Consider the following 14,979-nt stretch of genomic DNA (forward strand, 5'->3'; position numbering starts at 1 on the left):
AGATTTGGCAACTTAATAGAGAACTTCAAAAAGCTGGTCCTATAGGTGCGTTTTTCCAATCACGGATAGGCCAGTAGTGAAATTCAATTTTTTTTTACTACCGGTTCTGTGGGCATGGCTCCCCATGGGCATTACCTCCCCATTCCAGGGGAAGGGTACTGCAAAACCCCATTCCCACCCGACTCTGGGGCCAGGCCAGAGGTGGTATTTGCCGGTTTTCCGAACTACTCAAAATTTCTGCTACTGGTTCTCCAGAACCTGTCAGAACCTGCTGAATTTCACCCCTGGGATAGGCCCTTCCCAGCTAGAGATGTTCTCCACTTTCCAAGCCATGGCCTACCTGCAGGAGGTTTGTTCGGATCCTCTTGTCCGTGCACTGTTTGGCCACCTCTTTAGCCAGACGGGTCACTTCATCAGATGCTTTGGCGATATCTTTCGCACACTGGATGAGAGCCCGCTTGTTTCCGCTGGCACCTCTCACCAAGCGGGACATCTCGGCCATCAGCAAGGCCATGCGCTTGGCGGCGGCAATGATGTCATTTCCCTGGGGGGGGGGGAGAAAAGAAGAGCAGCCGTGATCGCTCCATGCGCCCCAAACAACAGCCACATTCTGGGGGCTGTGCAGTTGCTGCTTTACAAAACAAAACAAAAAATAACAGGACTGTAACACAAAGGGCAGGTGTGAAACTCTCTCCCAATCTTCAGTGACAACAAGCTTTAGCCAAGAGGTGAGGGAGTGGACACACTCACACACACAGAGAGACAGTATGTAAGGGTTAGTAGCATTGCCAAAGTGAAAATGACCAAGTTCAGATGTTTAACTCTCCGATAGGAATCCCATCGTTTCAAATAAGGTGGCCAAAGGAATGTCTTAAAAGCATCATGTTGTGATGATGGTGAATATTCTTAATGGGTGAATAAGAAATAAAGTCACAGGGTCAATCTGAAGTAAATGGTGGGAACTGAATATTCTGAATGGAGAAAAAAAAAACACCTGGAAAAGGCTCTGTTGTTTAAGCCTTTTAATTGAGTGGTGCAGTAGCCTAGAGGTAGAGCTCTCACCTCACAATCAGAAGACTGTGAGTTCAATCCTAGGTAGAGGCAGATATTTCTCTCTCTGGGCACCATGAGAATATATCTGCTGAATATAACTCTGCATTGGTGACAGGAAGAGCATCCGGCCAGTAATCACTCAGCTCCATTCAGTTGCCCAGACTCCACCCTGCAAGGGATTATGGGGTCATTTGATGATGATGATGAAGAAGCCTTTTTGGTCAACTAAATTTAAAATGCATCGGCAGAAGGAATGTTTTTTTTCAATTAAAAAGGCCAGAAGATACTGTTAATCATCAGAGATAAAACATCTGAATGCTTACTCTATTCATATCTAGAATTCATCCATTAATTGGTTAACCCATTGACTAACATTTCTTTCAATGTATAACTCGAAGAATTACCAATTCTTCTTTGACAAAATGAACTATTTTCCTCTTGGGGGGAAAATTAGGAAAGTCACTAATCTGTATTTAAATGTCTTTAAAAAACAACTCTTGTTTTGAGTCACTGTTATGATTAATCATAGTTTGCTGCTGCATTCAGACAAAATGAGAAGCTGTGATTACTTGATAAAAAAGAAGTGAAAACTTTTCCCTCCTCACAGTTGCATGATGGAGGGGAATGTAGAACAAACAAGGTAACTTTTCCCTTAATTTGTTGTGCTAAACCAAGCTTCATCATGACATTATAACTCTGAAGCTTTCAATGTTTAATCCAACCATTATCAGCTATTATTCTGTGAATAAACTACATGTGTCAGGTAAAGATAAAGATTCCCCATGCACATTATGTGCAAGTCATTCCCAACTCTAGGGGGCGGCGCTCATCTCAATTTCAAAGTCAAAGAGTCAGAGCTGTCCAAAGACATCTCCGTGGTCATGTGGCAGGCATGACTAAACGCCGAAGGTGCATGGAACGCTGTTACTTTCACACCAAAAGTGGTCCCTATTTTTCTACTTGCATTTTTACATGCTTTCAAACTGCTAGGTTGGCAGAGCTGGACAAGTAACGGGAGCTCACTCCGTTACGTGGCGCTAGGGATTTGAACTGCCGACCTTTCTGATCAACAAGCTCAGCGTCTTAGCCACTGAGCCACCGCGTCCCCACTTGTGTCAGGATTGCCATTCAAATGAAAATGTCTGTAAGAATGTTCAGAGCAGTGTGTTCCTTATATTAGAAGAAAGGATGCCGTGTTTGTGAGAAGACAGATGAGTGAATATGTTGAAGCAAACATACAGAAGTAGAAAAAGCCATCCCATCTTTGGCATGCAAAATGTTGTGATTGTGTAATGAAAAAGACAATATATGTGGTGCTGTTTGGAGAAAGAAATTCGGATGTGCCTTCATCCTTTTACATGTCCCAATGCAAAATTCTGAAAAGCTCCACTTCGGGATTATTGTACATCCAAGCTCCTGTTAAACACATTCATTTTAAGGGGTACAAATGAAACAAATGCAACTTAGCAATAGACACGAGTACAAGCCAGGATGGAAAACATGGTTTGTTGTTTCTGCAAGTGCACTTAAGCCAGTCCAAGTGCCATTGGCCATCTCCCAACCAAAGAAAAGCCATGCCCCCTTCTGGATGGTCGGGGAGGAGAACCGAGACTGACGGGTCCGTGGGAGGCCACTGCCACAAGAGGCAAGGGGTGGCACCTGCCTTGCCCAAATTGCTCTTCAGGGAGGGGGCAAGAGAGCCCATGTATTCACAATCCCACCGGTGGTTCTCCTGCAAAAGCCAAACTTCCCCATTCATTTCAGCTAAGCCTTGCCCTGGACCAGGGGTCCCCAGACTTGGCAACTTTAAGACTTGTGAACTTCAACTCCCAGAATTCTGGGACTTGAAGTCCACAAGTCTTAAAAGTTGCCAGGTTTGAAGACCTCTGCCCTGGACAGAAGAGAATTAAGCCGGATTACACTCCACCGTTGCCCGTTATGCGTGGGCGATGCCATTTGAATTTCATGCCATTCACCCAGTTTTCCATTCACGAGTGCAAAAAGAAAAAAGAAAGAGAGAAACTAATTTCCAATACATTACACACGTCCATACACCACACCTTCAGAGCTGCCCGGCCAGACGTTTATTCTTTGCAGCATGCTACTCTAAGGAAGTGAGAGAGAAAATAATCCAGCAGAGCTTGGCAAACTCCTCTTTGGTGCTTAGTGCCAGCAGACCATTCCCGTCATAAGCCACAGACCTTCCCCCCCCCCCCATCTCCATGAATAAGCCAGCTGAAACACGAGAGGGCAAAGGCTGAACTTAGCAATTTAAAGGCATTCAGCAGAGCCTCTCCAGCCCCCCCCCCCAATCCAAAACCTCCTCCCCTCCGTCACAGCCTCTCTCTGCCCACAGGACCAGCTCTTTGGCAACTGTGCCATTCCAAGCCATTCCTTGTCGGAACAAAAGTTTAGTAGAAGCTGTTGATCAGGAGGCAGAAAGCGCAACGATGCATGTTAAATGACTTCAGGAGTGGCAACCTCCCTCGCTCGTCTGGGAGTCTCCGAAAGGCAGCGAACAAACGATGGCTTCACAGGTAGTCGTGCCCTCCTTCCTTTGGTTCTCTTTTACGTAACCACCGGCAGGTGAGAAAGACAGGTAAAAGGCAAGGGAGGGCAGTGTCTTTATTCAGAAAAGGACAGTGAAGGGTGAGCCGAATGAAGCTTTGGGCTGGCCATCAGCATGCCTAACAACACTTGTGAAGCCACACGGTTTCCCTCGACCACAAAAAATGCAGACAAACTTGAATCCATTCCAAACTTTGAAAAAAAAAAAAAAAAACCATGGGGGAAAAAAAGGCATGGGATCCACCGAGGATCAAGAGTGATGCAAATGTGTCAAAATGGCCGGATGCAATGCAGATCAGTCACCATGGAGGGGGGAAACGGAGGAAATACCTTACTGGACCACTTGGTTGCTTCCCGGTGCAGAGACTGAGCAGCGGCTAGAATTGGCTGGTTAACAAGCTGGTTGGTTGGCATGAGCAGCAGCTCAGGCTCGTAATCGTCTTCCATGTCGGAGGGGAGGGTGAATTCAGCTTCTGCTTCCTCCTCCTCCGCCTCCTCCCGGGCTACACCTAGGCTAGCCTCAGCAGGGGCTTCCTTACCCCCACTGGTCACTTCAGGCTTTGGTGGACAGGGAGGGTGAAGAAACAGGGACAATTAGTATAAGACGCAGGATCTGGTCAAAGAAGCAAGAACCAAGCCCGTTTAGAAAACCTCTGGTGGGGGTGGGGGGCAACGGAAGGACGGCGGAGGGATGGGGAGGTTGACAAAGGGATCTGGAAAACTAGAAACACCTTCGAGAGGCATTTGGGAAGACATGATTTTATCCTTTTCCCTCCTTAATGGCCGTATTCTTCCCCACAACATTTCGCCTGGCAAGACAATAATGCCGCTGACAAAGACACAAAGGAAAGGCAACACTTAAAGCTGACAGAGAGGTGGGCGCGAATGACATGGAGGGGCCCAACTGACATGGGACCTCAGCCAAGCAGAGGATGCTATGAAGGATGGCAATGTGAAGAAAAGGGCAGCTTTGAGCCAGGAGGCCAAATTCACGGTGACTCCCCCCTGCCAAAACCCCTCTTAGATTTGATGAACAGAGTTGGAAGAGACCTTGTAGGTTGGTCATCTAGTCCAATCCCCTGCCCAATCAGGGAGACCTACACCATCCCTGACAAATGGCAGTCCAGTCTCTTTTTGAAAGCCTCAAGTGATGAAGTTCCTACAACTTCTAAAGGCAGCTTCTGTTCCATTGGTTGATTGTTCCCACTGTCAGAAAGTTCCTCCTTATTTCTAGGTTGAATCTCTCCTTGGTCAGTTTCCATCCATTGTTCCTTGTCTGGCCTTCGAGTGCCTTGGAAAATAGCTCAACCCCCTCCTCTCTGTGGCAGCCCCTCAAATATTGGAAGGATGCTATCATGTCTCCCTGGTCCTTCTCTTCTCTAGACTAGCCATGCCCAGTTCCTGCAACCGTTCATCGTATGTTTTAGCCGCCAGTCCCATCATCTTGGTTGCTCTTCTCTGCACTCTTTCTAGAGTCTCAACATCTTTTTTACATCATAGCGACCAAAACTGGATGCAGTATTCCAAGTGTGGCTTTACCAAGGGATTATACAGTGGTATTAATACCTCCTTTGATCTTGATTATATCCCTCTGTTAATGCAATTTAGGACTGCATTGGCTTTTTTGGCTGCCGTTGCATACTGCTGGCTCATATTTAATTAGTTGTCCACTAAGACTCCAAGATCCCTCTCAGAGTCACTGCTATTAAGCCTGCTTTCATCCAGTCTATATGTGTACTTTTGGTTTTTCTTGCCTATGTTTAATTTAATTTAACAAAATTAAACAAAAGGTTTAACAAAAGGAAAAAAAGAACCCTCTCAATGATTTCATCATTGTATTTATTTTCTCCCCTGGTCCTTCTCTTCACTAGACTGCTCATGCCCAGTTCCTGCAACCGTTCATTGTATGTTTTAGTCTCCAGTCCCCTAATCATCCTGTTTGCTCTTCTCTGCACTCTTTCTAGAGTCTCAACCATCCTTTTTACAGCATGGTGACCAAAACTGAATGCAGAATTCTTTGTTAAAATGAAGGCAAGCTGCACAATTGCTTCCATGCTTGCTCATCTAAACATCCTTTTCAGAGCCAGGGTTAGGAGAGGTTGCTGATACACAGAGCACCATGTTCACTGCTGTCCATCGGAGGAGTGCAGGACTGAACAAACATGGGCATTCTCACACACACCCCTCCCAGGGTCTTGATCCAGCCATGGAGAAGACAACGATGGAGAGCATAGTACGATGGAAGGAGGAAAGAACAGCCCACACCTCGCCCGCCCCCCCACCCAATAAGAGAGAATGGGCATTAAAGGACATTAATCAGTCTCCACTATTACCTGACAGAAAGTGATGTTAAGCAGCACATGTCAAAGCAAATCTGTTAGTGGAAAGTTAATGACATGGAGCAAGATTGTTTTGCCACAATGTTGTTCTACAAAAATCCAAAAAGGGATTTAAATCTTTTGCTTCGGTATCCCAAATCACATCCCAAAGTACCTAAAATGAAACAACCCAGTATTATTGTAGCAACCATTGCAGTGATAGCTCATCACAGAACAGAAGGCTGGAAGGAAGGGACAAAGGCAAAATTGACTGTTTTCAAGGCTCTGAGATTCAATCATATTTCCACTGTTATTTAGTCCCTCACTATCTTCATGGTGGCCCTTATTTCATCCAAGGCTCTGGTTCTGTGTGCTAAATTATTTGGCATTCTGAAAGAATAAAACTGCTATTTTTGTGTGCAAAGATACCAGCAAACTCCAAAATAAATGTGATCCCTTTCGAATTCATCTTTTGAGTCTCTTGATTAACAAGATGGGAGTTTGTCAACAGAAATTCCAGTGGGCTGCACCGTGCCTTGTTCTTCCACTGGGGGTCAATCTGACATGTTTGGGGGAAGAGAATAAAAGGAATGATTAAACTGAGAATTCAACCTCTAGAAAGTTTATTTCCAACGCGTCTTCTCTGCGCTTCCAGCCATAAATTTGAGGGTGGGTAAGTGGCTAGGAAGGAACTGTCTTCAAAACAAGACACACGACTGCTCAACATATAGAACAGGGGTGTCAAACTTGATTTCAATGACGGCTGCATCAGGGCTGTGTTTCACCTCAGCGGGCTGGGGTTGGAGTGGCCAGGGTGGATGGGGCCAGCTCAGCATCACTCCTGTCGGGAGCGCCTGTGGTGGCCTAAGAGCTCTGCCTGTGAAAATGGACTCCGTAGCTCCGTTTTCGGCTGCCACAGCTTCCTGCAACCCTCTGCCAGTGAAAATGAGTTTGGGAGGGCCGTGTGTAGCCCTACAAGCCAGATCTAAGTACCACACAGGCCGGATCTGGGCCCCGGCCTTGAGTTTGAACACCCCCGATATAGAATATCTATTTACTTGGGTCATTAATGTTCAGTGACCTATGAAACCATAGTTTCAAGAGATTAAGTAAGAAGATATATAATCACTAAAAGATATATATCTACAATTAGTTGCTATTTGTTACTGCTACTGTTCAGTCAAGATTTCTAAGCAAATCTGAACTGCATTTTTCTACAGAGATCTGATTATGCTATTTGAAGATGACCAAAAGAAAAAGAGGTCAAAATGCTTAATGTTTACATTTAGATGGTAGCAAAGGTTAAATTAAGATTTTTTTTTCAATCCAATCTTCATTATGATCATTAACCAGAACAATAGAGTAAGATTTGAAAGGGTTAAAGAAAAGGACAGCAATATGTTATTCAATTCAGACTTCAGAAAAATCCAATTTACAAAGGTTTACTGAGGGAGAAAAGGTAATTGATACTATGAGAAAAACCAGCAATATGAGTCAATGAAGTTCTCGCCACAGTTCTGAAAATTATTTTAAGTTGACCTCTTTTTTCATGATAGCTTGATTACCATAGAAAGTTGTCAGAGCTAATCAATGTGACATATTATTTTTAACACAGTTTCAATCTGTGTTGATACTTCAAAAGTAGCAACTTTTACCTACTTAAAAGAAGACCCTTTTAAGAAATAGGCACTCAAGAGAAAACTTTACTCTAAATTCAACCTCTCAAAGTATCAGGTTGTTTTTTTTAAAGTTACAAAATTTCAAAAATACTTGCAGAGTCACAGGCAAGATTAAATTTCAAATTTTGCACTAACTGTGGGCAGATTTGAAGCCTCATCCCGAATTCCAGAAATAGCTCAGATTTTCCAATGTGGGTCTAGAGCAATTTTTTTAAAAAAGATAGAAATAGCATTTCCCACAATCTGCCTTGAGGGAAAGGTGGATCCTTTAATTTTTTTCTCAGAATGGACAAATCTTATCAACTTCCATCTTCATAAAGGCATTTCATTTTGCATTTTTTTAAATAAATGTGCAAAGCCCTTAGCTGTTTTTAAGCTCTTAAAAAAAAAAAAAACTCATAGTGTTTTCCTTTGGAGCAGAATGTGATTTGCAATGATAATAATCCCAGAGGTGAGAAATTTCTGTATCAGATAATAATGATGTTGCACTTCCTGTTCATTGGGCATATCAGCTGGCTAACACAACCCACAAAAATACTATTTTTCTGCAACAATCCAGGAACAGAATTTTCGCAAATTGTTAATCAGTTTTCCCCTTTCAATAACCAAGATTTTCAAACACTGAAAAAATCATAATTAGGATAAACAAATTTCGTTGTATTTAAGTACAATGACAATAAAGATTATGCTTAGTTGCAGAGATCAATATAAATTGAGGAAGATATGTCAATCACTGAATCCATCATTTTTCCCTTCCCTTTTTGGTATAACAACACCATTTGGAACACAACAGATTTCAGAGAAATATATCACAACAGCAGCTTTGCAAAGACCCAGAATTCAGCCCCATCTGTTTTATCCAAGGAAAACAAAAATCCACTCTGGATTGTCCCATTTGTCTTCTAAAATAGGCAACTTTGCATTATCTACCCCTTGGTTTTCATGCTACTAAATTTCATCAGCAGAAAATATACCTGTAATATTTCAGAAAATTCATTTTTAATTGTTATGGGGAGGTTCTGTTCTAAGTTTCTAAAATCAAAGCCTGTGTTTAATAAAGTAGTCCTTTATAAGAAAAGGGGTAACAGTTATCATTTATAGCTTGACAACAGTGTAGACCAGGCATCACCAACCTTTCAGACACTAAATTCATAATTTTAAATCCCATTGGCCACTAATATGAATATGGAATGGGATGGGGTCCTTCAGGCAATTAGCTTGGCCATCTGTTAGCGAGAGAGGCACACGGGATCAACCCAAGGTTTGCTGTCCATTGCAGCTAGAAATCTCAAATGCGGGCAAGAATGAATGTTTTTCTTATAGCCAGCCCAGGCGCTAGATCAGCCCTGGCAAAGTTTCACGCACCGCGCACAGAGGTACCTGGATTTCCAGGGAGGGAGGGAGGGAGGGAGGGAGGGAGGGAGGGAGGGAAGGGCTGGAGCTACTAAACAGGCACCCAAGCTAAGTGCCTAAAGGACCCCATCCCATTAGCAAGCGGGAGTAATTGCTTCGGTAGGCCATATCCAGCCCAGGGGCCGTAGTTTGAGGATGCTTGATTTAGTGCAATATTAAAAATTCAAATATTTTTCTGCGGACCATCATAATTTTCTCACGGACCACCCGTTGGTAACCACTGGTGTAGACAATGAATGAAAAAACAAAACAGATTATTATACTTGCAAATGTCAAATGTCATTTATTATTCTAGCTAGCCACTTTATGTTAATTCTTGGGTTGTCCCCAATTTCTATACCTTCTCCATCAACACAAGATTTAATAGTAGTACAATATCTGAGAAAGAAACTAGGGTCTAAAATAATAAACTATATGATTTCCTGACTTCAAGCAAAAACTAGTTGCATCTTTTAATGCTCATTTAGGATAAATAATATTGTTTTGAGAAACTGATGAAGTTTAGGTACATTATAGGCCAACTGGGAGACAAAAGGAGAGAAGATGAAAAACTTGTTCAGATTATTTTAAACACACGTCCTGTATTTCATGTTAGTAACTTGAATATTAACATCTGCTGGGCTATATACATCGGCAAATATCGCATCTTCTAGACTTGCCACTTTTAAAAAGGAGGGAAAGCTTTAAATCTTACAGATATACATTGCGGGATGCATCTTGCCTTGGGAGGGGCTGTCTTGACAGGAGGGAGGGGAAGCTCAAAGACAGACAAAATAACTTTGCCCTGTCCCAATTCTCCATTCTTTCCTAGACGGGCATACTAGCTACACTGGAGTCTCTCATTATCCTCAGGGATGGGCTGCTACAGGTTTGCCTGGGTTCGGGACAACCCGCAGCTAATGTGATGGCCAATTTGGAGAGTCTCCAAATCCCACCCCTGGCTGATCCTGCCCACCACACCCTGCCCCTGCCCCCACCACTCCCAGGAGTCTCCACATAGCCCATTTTGGATGCAAGATAAGGGCAGGGCCCACACGGAGGCTCAGGGAGGGGGGAAAACAGGCCTCCCGGAAGGCCTCCAGAACCCAGGGGAGGCAGTTTTCACCCTCCCAAAGGCTCGAGGAAAGCCTCCGGAGCTTGGGGAAGGTGAACCACCCCCTGTGGTGTAGAGGGCTGACTAGGTCACTCCCAACATGGCCACAACCACCCAGCAATCAAGCAGAGAACCCTGGTTATCTTCCTTTATCTGTCCTACTAGCCTATCTCCATCCATGTTCTACCAATTCCTCTCTCTCTCTCCCTCTCTCTCTCTCTATCTCTCTCTCTCTCTCTCTCTCTCTCACACACACACACACACACACACCCCTAAAACTGTATTTTATCCTTTACTCTGCAGCTCCCTGCAACTTTCCACCATGGAATAAAACAAGATGATCAGGCTACCTAGGAAAAAATGGAACATTTCTTTCTGGCCTCAGAGGGTCCATTACACATAGCAGTGGGCATGGGGAAAACTGCATTATCAAACCCTATAAATCGGGGATGTCAAACTTGATTTCATTGAGGGCCGTATCAGGATTGTGTTTTACCTTGAGGCGGTGGGGGGGGGACACTGGAGTGGGAGTGGCCAGGGAAGGCATGGCCAGCTCAGCACTCATGTTGTGGGCACCATTGGTGGCCGGAGCACTCTGTCAGCGAAAACGGGCTCCCGAGCTCCGTTTTCAGTTGCAATGGTCTCCTGCAAACATCTCCCAGTGAAAACAAAGCTCAGAAGGGCCACGTGTGGTTCTCCTGAGCTCCATTTTCATTGACAGAGGCACCCCAGGCCAGTCCTTTGCTGTTTCCAGGGAGGCCCCCGTGGGCCAGATCTAAACACCCTGCAGGCTGGATCCAGCCCCCGGGCCTTGACTTTGACACCCCTGCTATAAATGGTGTCTAGAACAGTACAGAAACCAAGCAATTCTCTTGCTGGTTTATTTTTCCCCTTCTGGCCAACCATTTTAGCAGTCCACAAGGATATCAGAGTCCTTGGGAGTCAAAACATGAAGGGGGAACCAAAATACCAGAGGATAGAAACCTCTCTGAAAGCTAGTTCTGGGTGGGGCCCTTTCCTGTATCATCTCTAAGGAAAAAAAGAAAAGGTTTTTAAAAGGTTTAATGTTTTGCATGCATAATATATATATACAAAGACTTCATTTTCTCTTAGGATAGTTGATTGGTAATATCTATTTTTCTGTGCTTCCCTGAGATTTTTTAAATTTTTATTTAATTTTTTTTACAAAATGTCCTAATACAATGCTATATTTTAAGGCACCATTTCAGTGTCTTTGGGTAACATATGAAAACACAGCCAGAGGAAGCTTCCAGGGTTCACGTAGCTTTCTAGCTAAAGGTAAAGGTGCTGGTCATTCCCGACTCTAGGAGGCAGTGCTCATCTCCATTTCAAAGCCAAAGAGCCAGCGCTGTCCAAAGACGTCGCCATGGTCATGTGGTCAGCATGACTAAATGCCAAAGGAGTACAGAGCGCTGTTATCTTCCCACCAAAGTTGGTTCCTATTTTTCTACTTGCATTTTTACATGATTTCAAACTGCTAGGTGGCAGAATCTGGGACAAGTAACAGGAGCTCACTGTTACATGGTGCTAGGGATTTGAACCACCGAACTGCCAATCTTCTGATTGACAAGCGTCTTAGCCACTCAGCCATCATGTCCGTTTCTAGCTCTTTGCAAAATAATCAAGCATTATTGTTTTATTTTGTTCCATGTGCTTCTCCTGTGGAACACTGCCTGGAGTCTTATAACTGAGGCCCATCTACAGGTATTGTGAATAAGTAAAAATCTATTTAAAGAGACAGTATTCACAAACACACACCCCAAAGCAAAATGTAAGCTAGACTCCATCATTCCTAGGGGACAGAGGGGAGGCGATTTGATTCAAATTGAGATCCCTGCCTTGTTGGAAAGCATCCAATGGATCCTTTCAACAGTCACCTCCAAGATAAAACTTCAAAGGGGGAGAATCAGCACCAGATTCTTTGCCTGCTTCGTGTTCTGACTTCTTGTTCTTTCCGATTCCAGAAAAATCCAACAGCACAAACACTCCCAAGTTCACACACCCGAAGCAAGACGAGAAGGAAACAAGATCTGGAAATGGTGGGAGGAGAAGAATTCTAATCTCCAGTGCAGAATCCTCCTGAAGGGCATCTTCTAAGTCAGCAAACTAAGCCAAGAAGCATCATCCCAAAGATCTACGCTAAGGACCTACCTTGCTGGACCATTTTCTGGCTTCATCGTGGAGCTGCCTGGCAGCCATCATCATGGGTTGGTTAAGCACCTCACCAGCCTTCTGTTCCGGGAACTCTTCATCCTTCTCTTCGGGGGGTGGGGGGCGAGGAGGAGGGACCTCCCCTTCAGGCAGGGGGGGCTTTGGAGGAGCATGTTCATCAGTGAGCTGTGGAAAGAAGCATTTTGGGTTTCAACAGCCGGATCCATAGCAAATTCCACGATGGACATGTTAATGCTTTTGGCCTGTTTACAACAGTAATCCCTGTTGTTAGTTGATGTTTACAACAAGAATCTTATGACTCAGAAGGCTGAGGGCAAAGTGAAATTTTACTTTGTGCACATTTGTCTGCAATTATCTCCTAATCCTTAAGAGGCATCTCCTTCACTCTTCACTGGGGTTTTCCGAATTGCTAACTTGCATAATAGTGAGGCCTTTGAACTCTGGCGCTGGAGAAGACTCCTGCGAGTCCCTCGGACAGCAAGGCGATCAAACCGGTCAATCCTAGAGGAGATCAACCCTGACTGCTCTTTAGAAGGCCAGGTCCTGAAGGAGAAACTCAAATCCTTTGGCCACCTAATGAGAAGGAAGGATTCCCTGGAGAAGAGCCTAATGCTGGGAAAGACTGAGAGCAAAAGAAGGAGGAGATGGCAGAGAAAGAGGTGGCTGGATGGAGTCACCGAAGCAGTGGGTGTGACCTTAAATGGACTCCACAGGATGGTGGAAGATAGGAAGGCCTAGAAGAATGTCCATGGGGTTGCGATGGGTAGGATACGACTTCTCAACTAACAACAAAAAATAATATTTCTAGAATGCCTCAAACAATTTCAACAAAACTTGGTACACAGATGACTTACTCTCTGGAAACAAATACTGTGGGAGTAAGACACCCCTGACACCCCTCGGGAGGGGGTGTTCTGTTAAGATACAGCCTGTTGTGCCTTAAAATGATTTAAAATTACTGTACTGCCGTAAAATGGCTTCTGCTGTACAACCTAGTGGAGTTGCCATGGTAACGGCTTCACAGTCCTCCACAAGAGGGCTCCCTCTGGCAAGGGGGAAAATCCAACATTAGAAATTACATTTGGTCGAGACATTTTCCACCTATAAATAAATACCCGGGCAACACCGAGTTATGAGCTAGTTAAAATTAAATTATTGTGCTAGCCATGTGTTATATAAGCACGCTAAGGGAGAAGCAAACAGCCAGAATTTCCAGGCTGCTCAGATAGAAATCTATTTCCTCAACTGAACATTTTCATTGCAACTACAAGCAGTTTTTCATTTAAGACCATTTATTTAGCGTTCAAAGTTATGATGGTGTTTAAAAATATGACTTAGGACTCATGCCTGTGCTTATGATGGGCATAGCATACCTATGGTCACATGATCAAAATCCAGGCCACTGGCATGCGTTCTCAATGGCTGCAGCATCACGTGATGCCGTTTACGACCAACTGATGCTACTCTCTTAATGACCACATCTCTTACGTGAAATCTTCAATATCTTGATAAACCATAAATAATTCGCTTGGCAATGTCTTCAGTATCTTCATAAATGACCTGAATGAGACGGTCATAGAAGGGGAACTCATCAAATTTGCAGATGATGCTAAACTACCATCCCAGAAGACAAGGTCAGGATCCAAAAAGATCTTGACAGACTTGAACAATGGGCTCTTTTCAACAAAATGAAATTTAATGTGGAGAAAAGCAAGATTTTACACCTGGGCAGGAAAAACCAAAGGTACAAGTACAGATTAGGCGAAAACTGGCTCAAAAATAGTAACTGTGAGAGGGATCTTGGACTCCTAGTGGACAGTCACTTTTAATATGAGCCAGCCATGTGCGGCAGCAGCCAAAAAAGCCAATGCAATCCTAGGCTGCATTAAAAGAAAGATAGAATCAAGGTCACATGAAGTTCTAGTACTACTTTACAAAGCCTTAGTAAGACCATACTTGGAATACTGCATTCAGTTCTGATCACCCCAATGTAAAAAAGATGTTGAGATTCTGAAAAGAGTGCAGAGAAGAGCGAGATGAATTTTTAGGGGGGCTGGAGGCTAAAACCTACAAAGAACGGTTGGGTATGTCTACAATGAAAAGAAGGACTAGGAGTGACATGATAGCAGTCTTCCAGCATTTGAGGGGCTCCTACAAAGGGGCTCCTACAAAGACTAGGGGGTCAAACTATTTTCCAAAGCACCAAGGATGAGAAGCAATGGATGAAAACTAATCAAGGAGAGAAGCAACTGGGAACTAAGGAGACACTGCCTAACAGTGAGGACAATTAACCAGTGGAACAGCTTGCCTTCAGAAATCATGGGTGCTCCATCCCTGAAGGTTTTTAAGAAGAGACTGGGTAGCTACATCTGAAAAGATATAGAGTCTCCTGCTAAAGCAGGGGCTTGGACTAGAAGACCTCCAAGGTCCCTTCCAACTCTATTGTTCTATTGTCCTTTGATGGAAGTTCCGGTGACCAGAGGTGAAGGACTTTCTGCAATCCCAATCACCAATTTAAATCTTTTAAAAATAAACCTATTCCACTTTTAGACAGCTGGCTGTGTTTTCTATTTAGGAATATATTTACATCCTCTAGTGTAGGTGTGACCGTAAGCACTGAGTGGCATGCATTTCGCAAATTGCTACTTTCCTTAACAAACCA

General features: G+C 43.9%; 1 protein-coding gene across 2 annotated transcripts in view; it reads right to left on the reverse strand.

Moving 5' to 3' along the window:
- VCL (vinculin) overlaps positions 1 to 14,979 on the reverse strand; it is a 95,898-nt gene that overhangs the window by 3,472 nt on the left and 77,447 nt on the right. The window contains exons 18-20 of one of the 2 annotated variants that reach the window (XM_032231889.1): positions 12,297 to 12,482; positions 3,952 to 4,179; positions 341 to 544 (exon numbers count right to left, since the gene is read on the reverse strand). In XM_032231889.1, coding sequence (XP_032087780.1) covers positions 341 to 544; positions 3,952 to 4,179; positions 12,297 to 12,482 — 618 coding nt within the window. The remainder of the gene's footprint in view (positions 1 to 340; positions 545 to 3,951; positions 4,180 to 12,296; positions 12,483 to 14,979) is intronic. The other variant, XM_032231888.1, reaches the window with a different exon arrangement.

Source organism: Thamnophis elegans, chromosome 15 (genome assembly GCF_009769535.1).
Source record: "Thamnophis elegans isolate rThaEle1 chromosome 15, rThaEle1.pri, whole genome shotgun sequence".
Taxonomy (NCBI): domain Eukaryota; kingdom Metazoa; phylum Chordata; class Lepidosauria; order Squamata; family Colubridae; genus Thamnophis; species Thamnophis elegans.